Source organism: Halyomorpha halys, unplaced genomic scaffold (assembly GCF_000696795.3).
Source record: "Halyomorpha halys isolate HHAL.00 unplaced genomic scaffold, Hhal_1.1 Scaffold1331.1, whole genome shotgun sequence".
Classification (NCBI taxonomy): domain Eukaryota; kingdom Metazoa; phylum Arthropoda; class Insecta; order Hemiptera; family Pentatomidae; genus Halyomorpha; species Halyomorpha halys.
Window position 1 is genome coordinate 189,844 of NW_027114913.1, and position 13,496 is coordinate 203,339.

Here is a 13,496-nt window from a genome sequence, read left to right on the forward strand (position 1 = left end):
TTGGCTGTAATCAAAATTTTAAGCCATTACATATGTTAGTTCCTAGTTGGTCGGTTTTATGGTATTTATCATATTCCGTAAGTTATTTTCGCTTATACTTGCATAAACGTATGTTCCACTACATTTTTGTATTTAGAATATGGCTAGTCTGATTTGGCCTAAATTTGAAGTAAAGTTGAGGATTAGTTTAAAATTGGTTTTGTACGAATTTTATCAGATTCTGTCAACTACTATCACTTTCGCTTGAATATACGTGTTTTCTTGTTTAACTTTTTTTTTTTAAGGGAGTTTGGGATCTATATAAATATGGTCACTTCATAATTTTATCAAATTTCACTCTCTACTTTCGCTGAAGCATGCTCAAAATTTTATTTCTTGAAACGTATATTTCAAACGCGGCTCCTTCCTTTATATTTTATTATAAAACAAAAAAAAGAAGTATATTCTTAAGCCCTGAAATTATTTACATATTTACGCAGTAGAAGTTATATAAAAATATAACCTATTTTATTTTTTTAGTCTCAAGAAAAGCTTATTGTTAAAAATTATCATATTAATTGTTGGAAATTAATTAAAATTCTATATTTAAGCTACTGAACGGTTTTTAAATATATTACCTTCTACTAGACTGGATTAAAATTTGTTAAGCCATTATTAATTGATTCATGAAGAGCTAAATCATAATAAATTTGAAAAAATATAATGAATGTTGAAAAAAGAATGTAAAATTTAGAATGCAAGAATCCAAGTTTAGGGTGGTATTGAATAACAATAAATCAAAAGTAGTTCACTTCTATAATTTTCTAAAAAATTAAATACATTGATTTTGTTAGGAAATATATTTGTTTCAAACACGGCTCCTCCGCTATAATTTATTATAAAACGAAAAAAAAAAATTCTTGAGCCATGAAATTATTTACATACTTACCCAGCAGGAATTTAAAAAATATTAGTTCTTTTAGTTGCTTTGTTGAACTGTTTTAAAATATATTACATTCTACTAAATTGGGTTAAAATTCCCTAAGCCATTACTAATTGATTAAGGAAGAGCTAAATCGTAATACGTTTGAAAAAATATAATGGATGTTATAAAAAAAAAAAAATGTAAAATTTAGTAAAAAAAAAAAGTAAATAAAATTATTTACAAACTTACCCAGTAGGAATTGTGAGGGCTGACCTATGCCCTTGGCAGACTTTTTTGTGGGTCATGGAAATACTTCCATAAGGATATCGGAACTTATGTTCATGTTTATGTGCTTTACCGATCTACTTGAAGAGAAATTCAATTCGAAATCATGGCTGCAGTGAACCTAACAGAGAATTACATTTGAAGACAACTCCGTTGAGGAATCCAATTGTCCCATGGCTTTATTGTGGCCCAAGGGTGAGACAGTTGCCTAGCTGGCTCATTAAGATTCACCGCTTTCCTCGTTCACTGCATTCTCTCTATTAAGCACTTAAAATTGCCCGTTGTCATCTTAATTGTTTCAGTGGTTTGAAAGCTTGCACTTACTATTGTCAAATAAGCAAAATTGATTCGTATCCGGCTGTGACAGATATTTATTTATTCTGTAGCCGTGAGTTTACTCTAAACCCTCAGGAGTCCTCAGGGATCCACCCGAGCTCATAAACTGGGTACCCTTATAGTACAAGAGCCGGGAAGAAAAAAAGGCAGTTATCTCACCCCAATTTTTGATTACTTTACTGAAAACTAGGTATAATTACTTATTTAGTCAAAATTGATGAGTCTGCAGTATAGATAGGGGGAATAAAAAATGGCGGCTGTTTCAAAACCTTAAAAAAACATTAGTTTTTCATTCGGAGCTCTATCTTATAAACTACCAATAACACTAGAAACTCTAAGAGAACATTATTTAAATAAGAGTAAATTTGCTGAAATATTTACCCTAAAAGAGCTATTTACGTCCAATATTTCTCGAGATATAGCTTTTTAAAAAGCAAAATTTCTTAAAAATCTACTGAAAGATTAGTAGTTAGTTAATTTATTTTGAGAAATCTATATCTCAGGAACTATGTGACGTACAGATGTCTATTAGCACTCACATTAGAGTTAGTGTAATGAACTATAAATAAGTTTATGACCTTTACCTTCGTAGGAATAGTAGTTTTCATGGTGTTTGCTAAAATAAATTGATTTATAGTTGTTTAAACAATAAGTTTGATTTATGAAAAACTTTATTTCAGAAACCATTGGACGTACAGATGTCTGCCAGCGCTCATATTAAAGCTAGTTAAATTTACTAAAAAATAGTTTTATATTTATCTTTGTAGGAATAGTAGTTTTTATTATATTTGACAAAATAAATTCACAAAATGTTAATTTCTAGCTGCTCGTATAAAATTATTGTTTTTTGAAAAAATATATCTCTAATTTCATAAGACGCACATATGTCCGTCAAAACTCAAAATAAAGGAAATTTAACTTACTATAGAGTAGTTTATTACACTTATCTTCGAGGGGGTAGTAGTTTTTATGATATTCACAGATGAATATAAATTTGGCAAATAAAGATTTGTCCGAACAACTATAAATCAATTTATTTTAGCAAATTTCTTGTAAACAATTACTCCTACGAAGATAAACATCATAAACTACTTATAGTCCATTAAACTAGCCTTAATTTGAGTGCTAATACACATCTGTACGTCAAATGGCTCTTGAGATGTACATTTTTAAAAATAAATCTACTAACTACTGATCCTTCAGTACGTCCCATACAACATTTTTATGAAATGTTGCTTTTTAAAAAGCCATATCTCAAAAACTATTTAACGTAAATAACTCTATTAGGGCTCATATTTTAGCAAATTTACTCTTCTTTAAATGACGTTCTCTTAGGTTTTCTTGTGTTGTTCCTACTTTCTAAGATACAGCCCCCATTTTTTATTGCCCCTACCTATACTTGGCAGACTCATCAATTTTGACTATTAATTATACATATTTTTCATTAAAGTAATCAGAAATTGGGGTGAGATAACTGCCTTTTTTCTCCTCTTGGGCTCTTGTACTGTTAGTTTGGGAAAAACCTGGTGGTCGACTTATATATGTTGATAAGAAAGGGAATCTTCTGATTCTTCTAATAAATTTATAACCAGTACTCACGTAGAATATATATGTTAAGATCTTGTAATATTACGACTCGAGTTGTTGATGAAAATATACGTTACCTGATTCCAAGTCTCGTAAAATGGCTTGTGTGTATGTGAACAGCTCAGCTGAACAATAAAAACTCGATCGACTGGAACTGGAATTCCATATTTATGGTTTGTATATCCCTGGAATGTTTGTGTAATGTTTTCGATAAAATTGACTGACCGGAAGTGCCACTTTATTGAATCTATTTTTCTCATCTCTTCTACTTTCTCAAAAACGGCTAGAACGATTTTGATTAAACTGGTTATGTCAAAGTACAATTTAATGATATTTAATATCAGGAAGGCCTTGTCTCCGCTGAAATAGTTTGACAGAATTTTCAAAATAGCTTTCTCAGAAGTACCTTTAATTTTGTTTGTTTGAAAATAACCATTTCACATCTTCTCCAATATTGAACAATGAATAAATATAAACTATAACGGATTTAATTGTTAATTATATGAGATAACAGTTTTTTTTTCCTAGATTGAAAAGACATTTTAATAAGGGCCTGTAACACAACTCTTATCTAGCTGTGGAAAGATATAGATAAAAAACAGATATATTTACGTATAAGGTAATGTAAAATGATGAAAAGCGCATTCATATAAGGTTTGTTCTGACGATTTTCAACCAGCCAGGCGCAAACAGTATAAATACAAAAATATATTTGAAATTAAAATTAAAAAAATTCCCATATATCAACAGAACTAAAACTAATAAAGGATGTATGAAAAATAAGGAATCCAATATCCCTATAAGTTCATTCTATGAAGGTTCCCGTAAATTACATCTCTGAATTTTCGTGAAATTTTGCTTGATACACAATTTTGAAATTATAAAACTATTAACTACGAAATGAATTTGATAAAAAGTTGTGCTAAAATTGCTAATAAATTATGAATATAATTTTAAAGGATTTATTTCATGCTCTTTAACTTAACAAAGCTCCTACCTTAACCCGTTTCGAGATCTTAGGACCAATTTTTAACTTATAAAATTATTGGCAACCATAAGGAAATCATACAAACATTTCAATGACTAATTTCATTAATACTCATTTTCAACGAATTTTGGATGGTTGATAATGGATATTTAGTTTAAACAGACTGTCCTATAGTACCATTTAATAATATTTCTCTTACCCCTGTCGAACAAAGCCGCTACTTTGGACAACATTTGGTTCAGCCACTAACTTGTTATCCAAATAAAAATATAGGAAACTGTACGTCGATTTATACTATTACAGCACTTACTGGAAAAACTTTCTAAACTTCCAATCCATTACAAAAGACGGATCTACATACTTGTAATAAGGCCAATCTAGACATCCAGTGTTGAGCTTTGGGGCTCCACTAAACCTTTGAATTCCTCTGGTATCAAATCCTTACAATCCGAAATCATTCGTAAAATCCTCAATCCTCCTTACTTTCCACTAATAAAGTCATCCATAAAGACTTTAATGTTGCATATACTAGATATCCTAACCCCCCAAACCAACTAATTTCTAACCTTGCTTTTTCTTCCATTCAGACAAAAATAAGATGACATCGAGACCTTCTAATGTATAAATGTTATTAGAGTGCTACCAATGGGTAGTTTAATTACATGTCTATATCATACCATTATAATCTAACTTCAAACTACTATATGAATTTTTATCTAAATATAGTTATAAATGTCAATAATTTTTTTAAAAATTTAACTTCAATTTACAATTTTTTAACAATGTATATAATTTCTTTCAACAACATTTATATAAATTTTTAAAATATTTTATGTAGTTAATGAAAAGAATGTAGGGATATATTTTCATGAAACATATTGTCAAGTGCATTTAAAAAAAAAAAAGTTTAATTTTTCATTCAACGAACTTTTACACAAAAGTACTTAACGCTTTTTCATAATTTTCAGAAATGCCCAAGTTCGGTGAACCCATCGCCAATTTGACGGTGGCCGTTGGACGGGAAGCTGTTCTGACCTGCATCGTTGAGGATCTTGGAGCTTATAAGGTAAGTAGTCTTCTACAATCGCTCATTATTAAAAGAACATTTAATCTCATTAAGTCATTAATCATAATGACTCACAGCCAATTAATCAAATCATAAGTCAATAAAGCTTAGTAGACTCTAGTAAGACATAATAAAATAATAAATGTCAATGTTAAGATAGCTTAAAACTATTAGAAACATTAAAATTAAGTAAAGTAGGGTTTTTAAAAATATTTGTAGGTATTCATGACAAATAAGATACAAATACTTAAGATTAATGAAAAAACGATAAATATTATCAAGTTATATCTAGATTTTGGATAGGAAAATTTCTTTTAATCTTTGTTGATATATGTTTGTCGTATATTTTAGGTTAGAAAACATAATAATTTATATTTAAATTTTTAGGATTACTTCAATTTTTTTAATTTGTGAATTGATATATAATTGTAAAACTAGCTGTAGTAAGCTATGATTTATTGTCTTATTTATTTGAAATTTACTGTATAATTTTATGACTTTTGATTTAATTATTATTGATTAATTTTGAATACCAATGAAATAAGTTAATGGATAATCGGCCCGAAACAATGTTAGGATGTTGAAATCAAGTAAATATGTCATAAAAGGGCAATCTTCCGAGAAATGTTCAATGTTAATTCTACTGCAAGCGGGGTGGCTGAGTGGTAAGGCAATGTACTATTAAATCCATGGACCCAGATTCGAATCCTGTTATATATATCGGCTGTGGCAGATGTTTATTTATTCTGTTACTGTAACCATGAGTCAACCCCGTGGGTTTGGGATCTACTCAGCCTCATAAAGTAGAGATCTTTAATTGGGGAAAAAGTCGGCGTTTGAACTTTATTCTGACCAAATCACCTTCTTGCACAACTGTTAGTCTAGTAATATTTCTTCATTAAGTACTAAACCCCAAACCCTTTATCTGTTGTAGCGGTACAGAGTTATTTGTTATTTTAATTCTACTGAAGTCGAGATAGACTTTAGAAGTCTTTTTTTTCATAGTTAGGAAAAAATATGAGGATACTATTTAGAAAGATGATTTTTAATAAGAAATTTTTATAAAGTCTTAATAAAAGAGCCCTACTGTAGTGATTATAAGATGTCTGGCTTTGAAACATTACAATTAAATGAGTTGCAAATCTTTTATGCCAAAGTTGTTAAGATTACTCTAAGCAGTGAGTATATATCACAAATTATAATCCATGAACTTTGGTTACTTTTTGACAATCCTACTAGATTTGAGATAGTATATATGGGGACCGCAGTTGAAAAAGAAAATCCTGTTTACAGTAAAATATATGGAATTTGGAACACGACAATTTCAAAATGAAACTAAAACTTATTTTTTTGTTTGAAGTGCTATTATTAAAAAAAACTATATCTTTAATGTATAAATATACACTAAATCGCCAATTATACTTTTTGAATTTTATCCAGTTCACTATATTATATAGACCGATTTTTATTATTCAATGTTTGAGTCAGCTATTTATTCCTTTGTCCATACACACTTTTGAAAAATATACCAGATAGAGTGTACCGTTCAAGATCGTTCAATATATCCTGATAGGTACAATTAAATTATTTAGCATATTACATATAATAAACATTACTTCCCCTTACTCCAATTCATGTTTATGTTTTGGAATAATGTACTGTTTCTATTCGGTTTGTCTTTATTTAGACCCTTGATGTGATATGAGCTTTACTGAATCATAATTTTCTGTCTTGATGATGTTTTATGTTGGAATGTCCTTATTATATTCTAAAAAAAAATTATTTTATCAATTTCCATTTATTTTTTTAATTACAGATTACTATTCTATGATATACTTAAAAATTATTTTTTTTCAAAATAGTAATGTAATACTATTTTTACTATATTAAGCCCGAATCTAATTTTCATTCAGATTTTACCCCCACCAGGGATAACAAGTAATATACTTGATTAGTAAAATATGCATTACTGAAAGCGGAGAGATTGGAGATCTTCTGAAAGGATTTTCCATAGCCCTCCTGATATTCAGAAGAAGCTGGAATTGGATTTATAGGGGCTCAATGTAGAAAGTATTGATTAAATTAATCATTCAGAAAAAAATCTCGCTTAATAATGTTATAAGAGTTTTAATAAAGTAATAAAAAAAATATTACTGGATAGAAATCTAATCTTATTAAGTTTCTAGCAGGGATAATAGGAAATAAATGGGAACTGTTATATTGCTTTGGTATTTTTTCTTTTCTTTTTATTTTAAAAAAGAATAAAACAAGCTGCCACAATAAAGAGAAATAAATATTGGCATTCTAAGTATTCATGTAAACCAATTATAAAGACTAAGCAAAAAAGCAGAAGAAGAAAAGAAAAAAAAATAATACTAACAAATCTAAAAGAATACAATATATGATATCTATAAATCGATATAATAAAATATGATTAAATAATAACATAATAATTTTATAGAAGAAAAAAGAAAAGTAAATTTAAATAAATTTAGAATAAATACATTTAACACAAGTAGGGATTAAAGACCGATTCTGGCGCAGGGGTCAATGAGCCGTGACATTTGACCTTTGACCCTACCTTAACCACTCCCGTGACCTTGACCTTTGACCACTGACCCTACCTTACCCACTCCCGTGACCTTGACTTTGAGCCTCGACCCTACCTTGACCACTGGTCACGGCTAATTGACCCCTGCGCCAGAATCGGTTTTTTATCCCTACTAACACACATTATTAGATTTATTCATTACTTACATTTGTTTCTGGGAACTCTGTACCAAACATTATAGCCTTCATATTGAAGTTAGAGCAGTACCTCCCAGAGTCTAAGACGTTTCTCTCTGTCTTGTCACAGGTATTTGAAACAAGTGGAGGTTGATTTAGAGCGCTCATAATTTAAGTGAAGAAGCTGGTAGTTGCTCTAGGCAATTCGGCTATTGCCAGAAGCTGCCAAATCTGAAAAAAAAATCCGGCCTATGATCACGGAGAATAAAATTGACTGTAATCAATATAATCGTAGTTATAAAATCAGGTAAAGGTGGGCTGGAAACTTATAGTATGCAATATGAAGTTGGCAAAGATAGGATCGTTTTCCTTTCCTTCAATAATAGTACCAGACCAACGGGAATAACTACATGAACTCTGAGGAACAAAAGCGAAAAAATAAATAAAGCGTGGAATCATCTAAAGAATAATGGAGATATAATAATAATTTATTTTCCAATCTGTTATTTATTTATTTTTTTTACCAAGAATAGTAGCATATTAGAAATATATACCGTTACCAATTGAAATGTAAGAAAAATACGATGTCTACGAAAATTCCTTGATATTACTTTCCCTCCATCTTCAGCTTTCCCTACCCCTAAGATAAATAAGTCTAGGAGATGAGCTGAGGTACGTAAACCCATAAAAAGTAAGCGGATGGATATGAAGAGGGGACACACAATATGTAAAGATAAGCCGATCTGCAAATGCGTCAGAGCCCACTATGGTTCTACCCACCCCCTTCACCCACCCTCCTCACCCAACCCTATAATGGCCCATATCAGGGAATATCCTTAGCACCTTATCTGCTTAAGGTGATAACGGATTACTTACACCATTCCCCTTTCAGCTCCCTGTTTTATACAAAAGGATTTCATTTAGGTCCATTGATAGGATCCTCTAGGTCTGTCTCGCATCTCTTGTTTAAACCTTTAACATTACAATTATCTAAATGACAATTATCATTTAAAGTTTATATAATTGCATAATATGTTATATTATAAAAGCTCGAAATTAAAACGGACAAAAATCGGAAATCTGAATAATAATAATAATAATAATAAATTCTTTATGTATTATGGAGAGGCGAGAGGGATGCGCTGCGATCTTTTGAGCTCTGCTCTACCCCTCACACGTGGGGGATAGAGTGGGCTCAGAGATCCTCAGGTCGATTGTGTAAATATAAATATTGTGTAAAAATGCGACTAGAGATTATATTATTTTATCATTTCGTTATTTTATTTATTTATTTTTTTCATACATATAGTTTGATTATGTTCATTTTGTTTATCCTTCTGTTTGTATATATTTTAAGAGAGTTTTTTTTCATTCATTTATTTATTTTATTCTTATTGTATTTTATTTTAGTTTGAATGTGATCATTCATCACTATTACCTATTGCCCACAACTGTGTGGCAGATTGTAATATATATCAATAAATAAAAAATATTTAGTAAACAATTTGCACAGAGTTAAAGTTTTTAAAAATTTTGATTACGAATAAGGAAACCCGTTTTAATTCTATTGGAACTGGATGTATAGGAAATGATAGAATAAAAGGATTTGAAGTGTAACGCAGCGATAGCAGGAGGAATGGAATTCAGTAAGGTAGAGGATCCGATAAGGAAGAATTTGTCAAAAGTTGGAGTTAGGAAGGGCATGGTATACAAATCTAAAGATCGGGAACCAATAATGTGAATATGAACTGAGGATTTGAATTTAAGGTCATCAGAGATGTATGATGGATGGCGGTGTCACATACCTTGATTGAAGAAGGATGTAAATAATTCTATGGTAGAAAGGGCAATGCAATTTTAAGTTCTCACAAAATCGGAATAACGAGGTGTCTCTGGGAATCCTAACTAACTAGAAAGAAGAGAATGAACTTGGTATACATATGTTCGCCAAGAGAATAAACTATAAGGTATGGATGTGTGTACCAACATAATGGACTAGGTTTACATATGCTTGGTCGCATATTCAAAAAAGCCGGCATGGGAAAGTTATTATTAATATAGATTTAGTAATATCGATTTAATTCTGTTTAAGATATCCATAATATGAAGTCTGGCCATAATAGAGAGTTAATAAAGTGTTTAATCCAACATTAAATGGCCCAAAATATTTGAAAATCTTAATATAAAAATAACATTTGGCTAATTAATTAATTTACAATTAATTATTCAATCAAACAGATACAGTCCTCAATCAAAATAATTAAGTGGCGGCGAGTTCGATACGCCAAATTTCAATTTAGTTCTATGATGTGAATAAACTCATAATTTAATGCTAACATTTGATTTTTAGATTTTATTCGGAATAAAAGTTTCAAATTAAGTAAAACTGGGCCCAAATAAAACATACCTGTATTATACACTGAGCTATTTGAGAAGGATTGTTTTCTAAAGGATCAAGCTCTGAATTAAATTATTCTTCTAAATTATTTCTAAAATCTTTTTTAGGTAAATCAGCCAGATTAAAAATTACCATGTTAATATTTGGAGTTCCTCTGATTCATGAAATTATAAATCCATATATAGTGTTTTGTAATTTTTTTTTTAACTAGGTCCTGCTATTTAGGTAATTGTCTCTACATAAGCAATTATCTAAGCTAAAACAGCTTGCGCCAAAATAAAAAGATTGAAAAATAAATGACGTTTAGGTTTTTTTGCATACTTGTAAATTATCCCGTGGTAATAAATAAATTAAAATTAAGATACGAGAAGAGAGTATTTAAAAAAAAAAATTTGTTTAATTGATTGTCACTTCTAGAAAATTGATAATAATCGTATTTAAAATTGTATATACATCAAAACTTATAAAAACTTTAGAAAAAAAAATAAACAAAATAACTTTGAACAATTTAAAATTAATATGTATATATCAATTATAAATTAAAATATTCAATGTTGTGCATGAAAAAGAAAATTTTTAATTTTTTTGAACTTATAATATGTTATTATTTATGAAAAAATTAAAGGATGTTTAATATAGATGAGCTTATAATTATTACGGAGTAGTAAATATTCACAGAAGATCAGTTCACATTTTATCTTCAAAAACATCAGGAGAGCTGTGAAATACCTTTAGCCCAGCTGTTGCGTATATGCAGCTGTTCTCAGAACTCTGGGCCTTCAAGATTTTTGAAAGTATAAGTTTCCATTTCCTAGCTAAAAATTTCTTTTTCAGTAGAATATGGTTGTAGCGAAGTGCTCAGTGTTGATGTAGATGTAGTTGTTGTTGTTGTCTGGGGCTTTATGGCGTAAAACCCTGAGGTCATCAACGCCCATGTTTCGCGCGTTATAATTCTATTTCATTTATATTTCTAATTATATTTCTCTTGCTTACCAGCTAGATGATATTTCATTTTTCATCGGAAGACTTATTTCTTAGGGTATCGAAATGGCCGCGCCCTGACCTGGAAGAGCAAGTGCTTGTTTAGCTGCAATGTCCGCCAGTTCTTTCCAGCCATCCCCACGTGACCCGGCACCAATATAAAGAAAACAGTTTTTCCCAAGTTTTCCAGCATGTTGGTATAATTGTGAACTTTTATGATTGCCGGGTGTTTCGGGTACATGATCTTCATGGCTTTTAGTGAAGAGTTGGTAATGATAACTATGTTAGTATTCGTCACTGTCATGAAGAAGTGGAGTACTGAGGCTATTGCATGTAATTCAGCTGTATATACACTGCATAATTTATGCAGTTTTATTTTATGGGTTGAGTTATTTATGATGAAAGAGGATACTGTGGATTCGTCAGATTTTGATCCATCAGTATATATCAAAAAAGGATCAGGAATATTTTGACAAAGATATGAGAACCTAGTTCTATATTCAGTAGGTGACGTACTACTTTTGGGAAATCGGGATAATTGGAGCATTGTATTTGGTAGCCTGTGTATCCATGGAGGATTGATGACTTCCGGGATGTACAGAGGTATGTAGATGTAGTCAAAAAAATAATAATAAAAAAAATGTACAACTCAAAAAACAAAACCCCCTTGACCTGTTAACAATAATTCTCAAACTGCCTTGACTTAAAAAAATAAATATAACTATTATTCTACAAAAAAATTTAAATTTAAAATAATGAACTTTGGAAATGTTTCATATTATACTAGTTATTTTAATATATAGTTATACACGAAATTGGTTGGTTAGAATCAAAATAAAAATTCTAAATAAAGTATGCTCAAACCCACAAACATTCTTAAAGATCTTTTTACCACTAATTATGCCAATCAGAACTCATTTCTGATGGGTATTTAATTACCCGTGGGAGATTCAATTATAATCTTTATTCTCCAATTACCGCTACAATAGACTGCGATTCGTTAGCGTTTATTGTCGCTATAGGGATAATTAAGTAGATCGGGGCACATTGAATATCCAGGGGAGAGATAAGATCCAAACCTCTTCCAGGCAGCTATCAGATCCCAGGCGCTGCGGGCAATTTAGATAGCGGCCCACTGCATTATCCTAAGTGCGCACGGGATCTTCTCAAAAGATCATTTTCAGGCCAAGTTCTGATCTGTGTTCCACTTCATACCCGTCTGCGGAAATATGATTTGAGTTTGGTTAGATAGTGAACGACAAGAAAAACGACGATAATTTGTTAATATAACTATGAACATATTTCTTTTATGATTTTGTGATTTTAGAATTTATTTGACGATAAAATTTGAACTTCCAATAAAGATTTCTAGCGCAAAATAAAAAAAAAACAAAAAAGAAATTAAAAAATGGAGTTCTACCTGGGTTTAAGGAAGCTCCCTCAAACATATTGAATGATAACTCAAAATGCTGCCAGTGGGAGACAAAGCTTTACCCAATGTCTAGTGATTAGGTATCCAATAAGTGATAACAAAGATGAAGAGTGACCACAGCCTATCTAAGTCAACTCTATTTTGCTGGTATTCAACTACCACTCAGAATGAGTGACTTGTTAAATTAACACAATCAGGCAGGGAAAAGAAGTAGGATGAGAGAACTGAGTAACACAGAACAAGATCTAATCTTCAAGATCTACAGAAGCTCAATATCAGAAATAACCATCAAGTAAATGGTCATATCAATCATGATTAATCTATAGTCAAAATTTAACTAACCCAACTAATTTAAACTGTAACTACTTTTGGTTAAATATATATCAATTGTCATAATGTATACAAGAATAAAAACTAAAATCACTATTTGGCCATGATTCATTAAATCATATATCCACTAAATACAGTTCACTCCATAAAAATCCATAACGAGTAAATTTTATAATAATCAATCACTGCAGATTTTGATTAATCTCAGACTGTGGTGATTGAACAACCTAGAATCATTTTATGACTAACCTTATTTTCAGTTTTTTTTTGGGGGGGGGACTTCCCTAATATACTAAATAATAAGGTGATTTTTTTTTTTTTTTTAGTTTAGGTAATACTTTTGCTAATAATTTTGAATGCTTTATCTAGAAAAAGTTAAAATGAGTTAATGTTAACCGAAGCAATTGAGAGGTATGAAGTAATATTGAGCTAGAATTAACTACGTCTATCTATAGTCAATTT

The 13,496-nt window shown here is 30.3% G+C and overlaps 1 protein-coding gene across 1 annotated transcript in view; it reads left to right on the forward strand.

Moving 5' to 3' along the window:
• Positions 1-5,065: 5,065 nt before the first annotated feature.
• LOC106689334 (neuronal growth regulator 1) overlaps positions 5,066-13,496 on the forward strand; it is a 177,962-nt gene continuing 169,531 nt past the window's right edge. Inside the window, exon 1 of the mRNA XM_067052010.1 lies at positions 5,066-5,166. Coding sequence (XP_066908111.1) covers positions 5,071-5,166 — 96 coding nt within the window. The 5' untranslated portion in view covers positions 5,066-5,070. The remainder of the gene's footprint in view (positions 5,167-13,496) is intronic.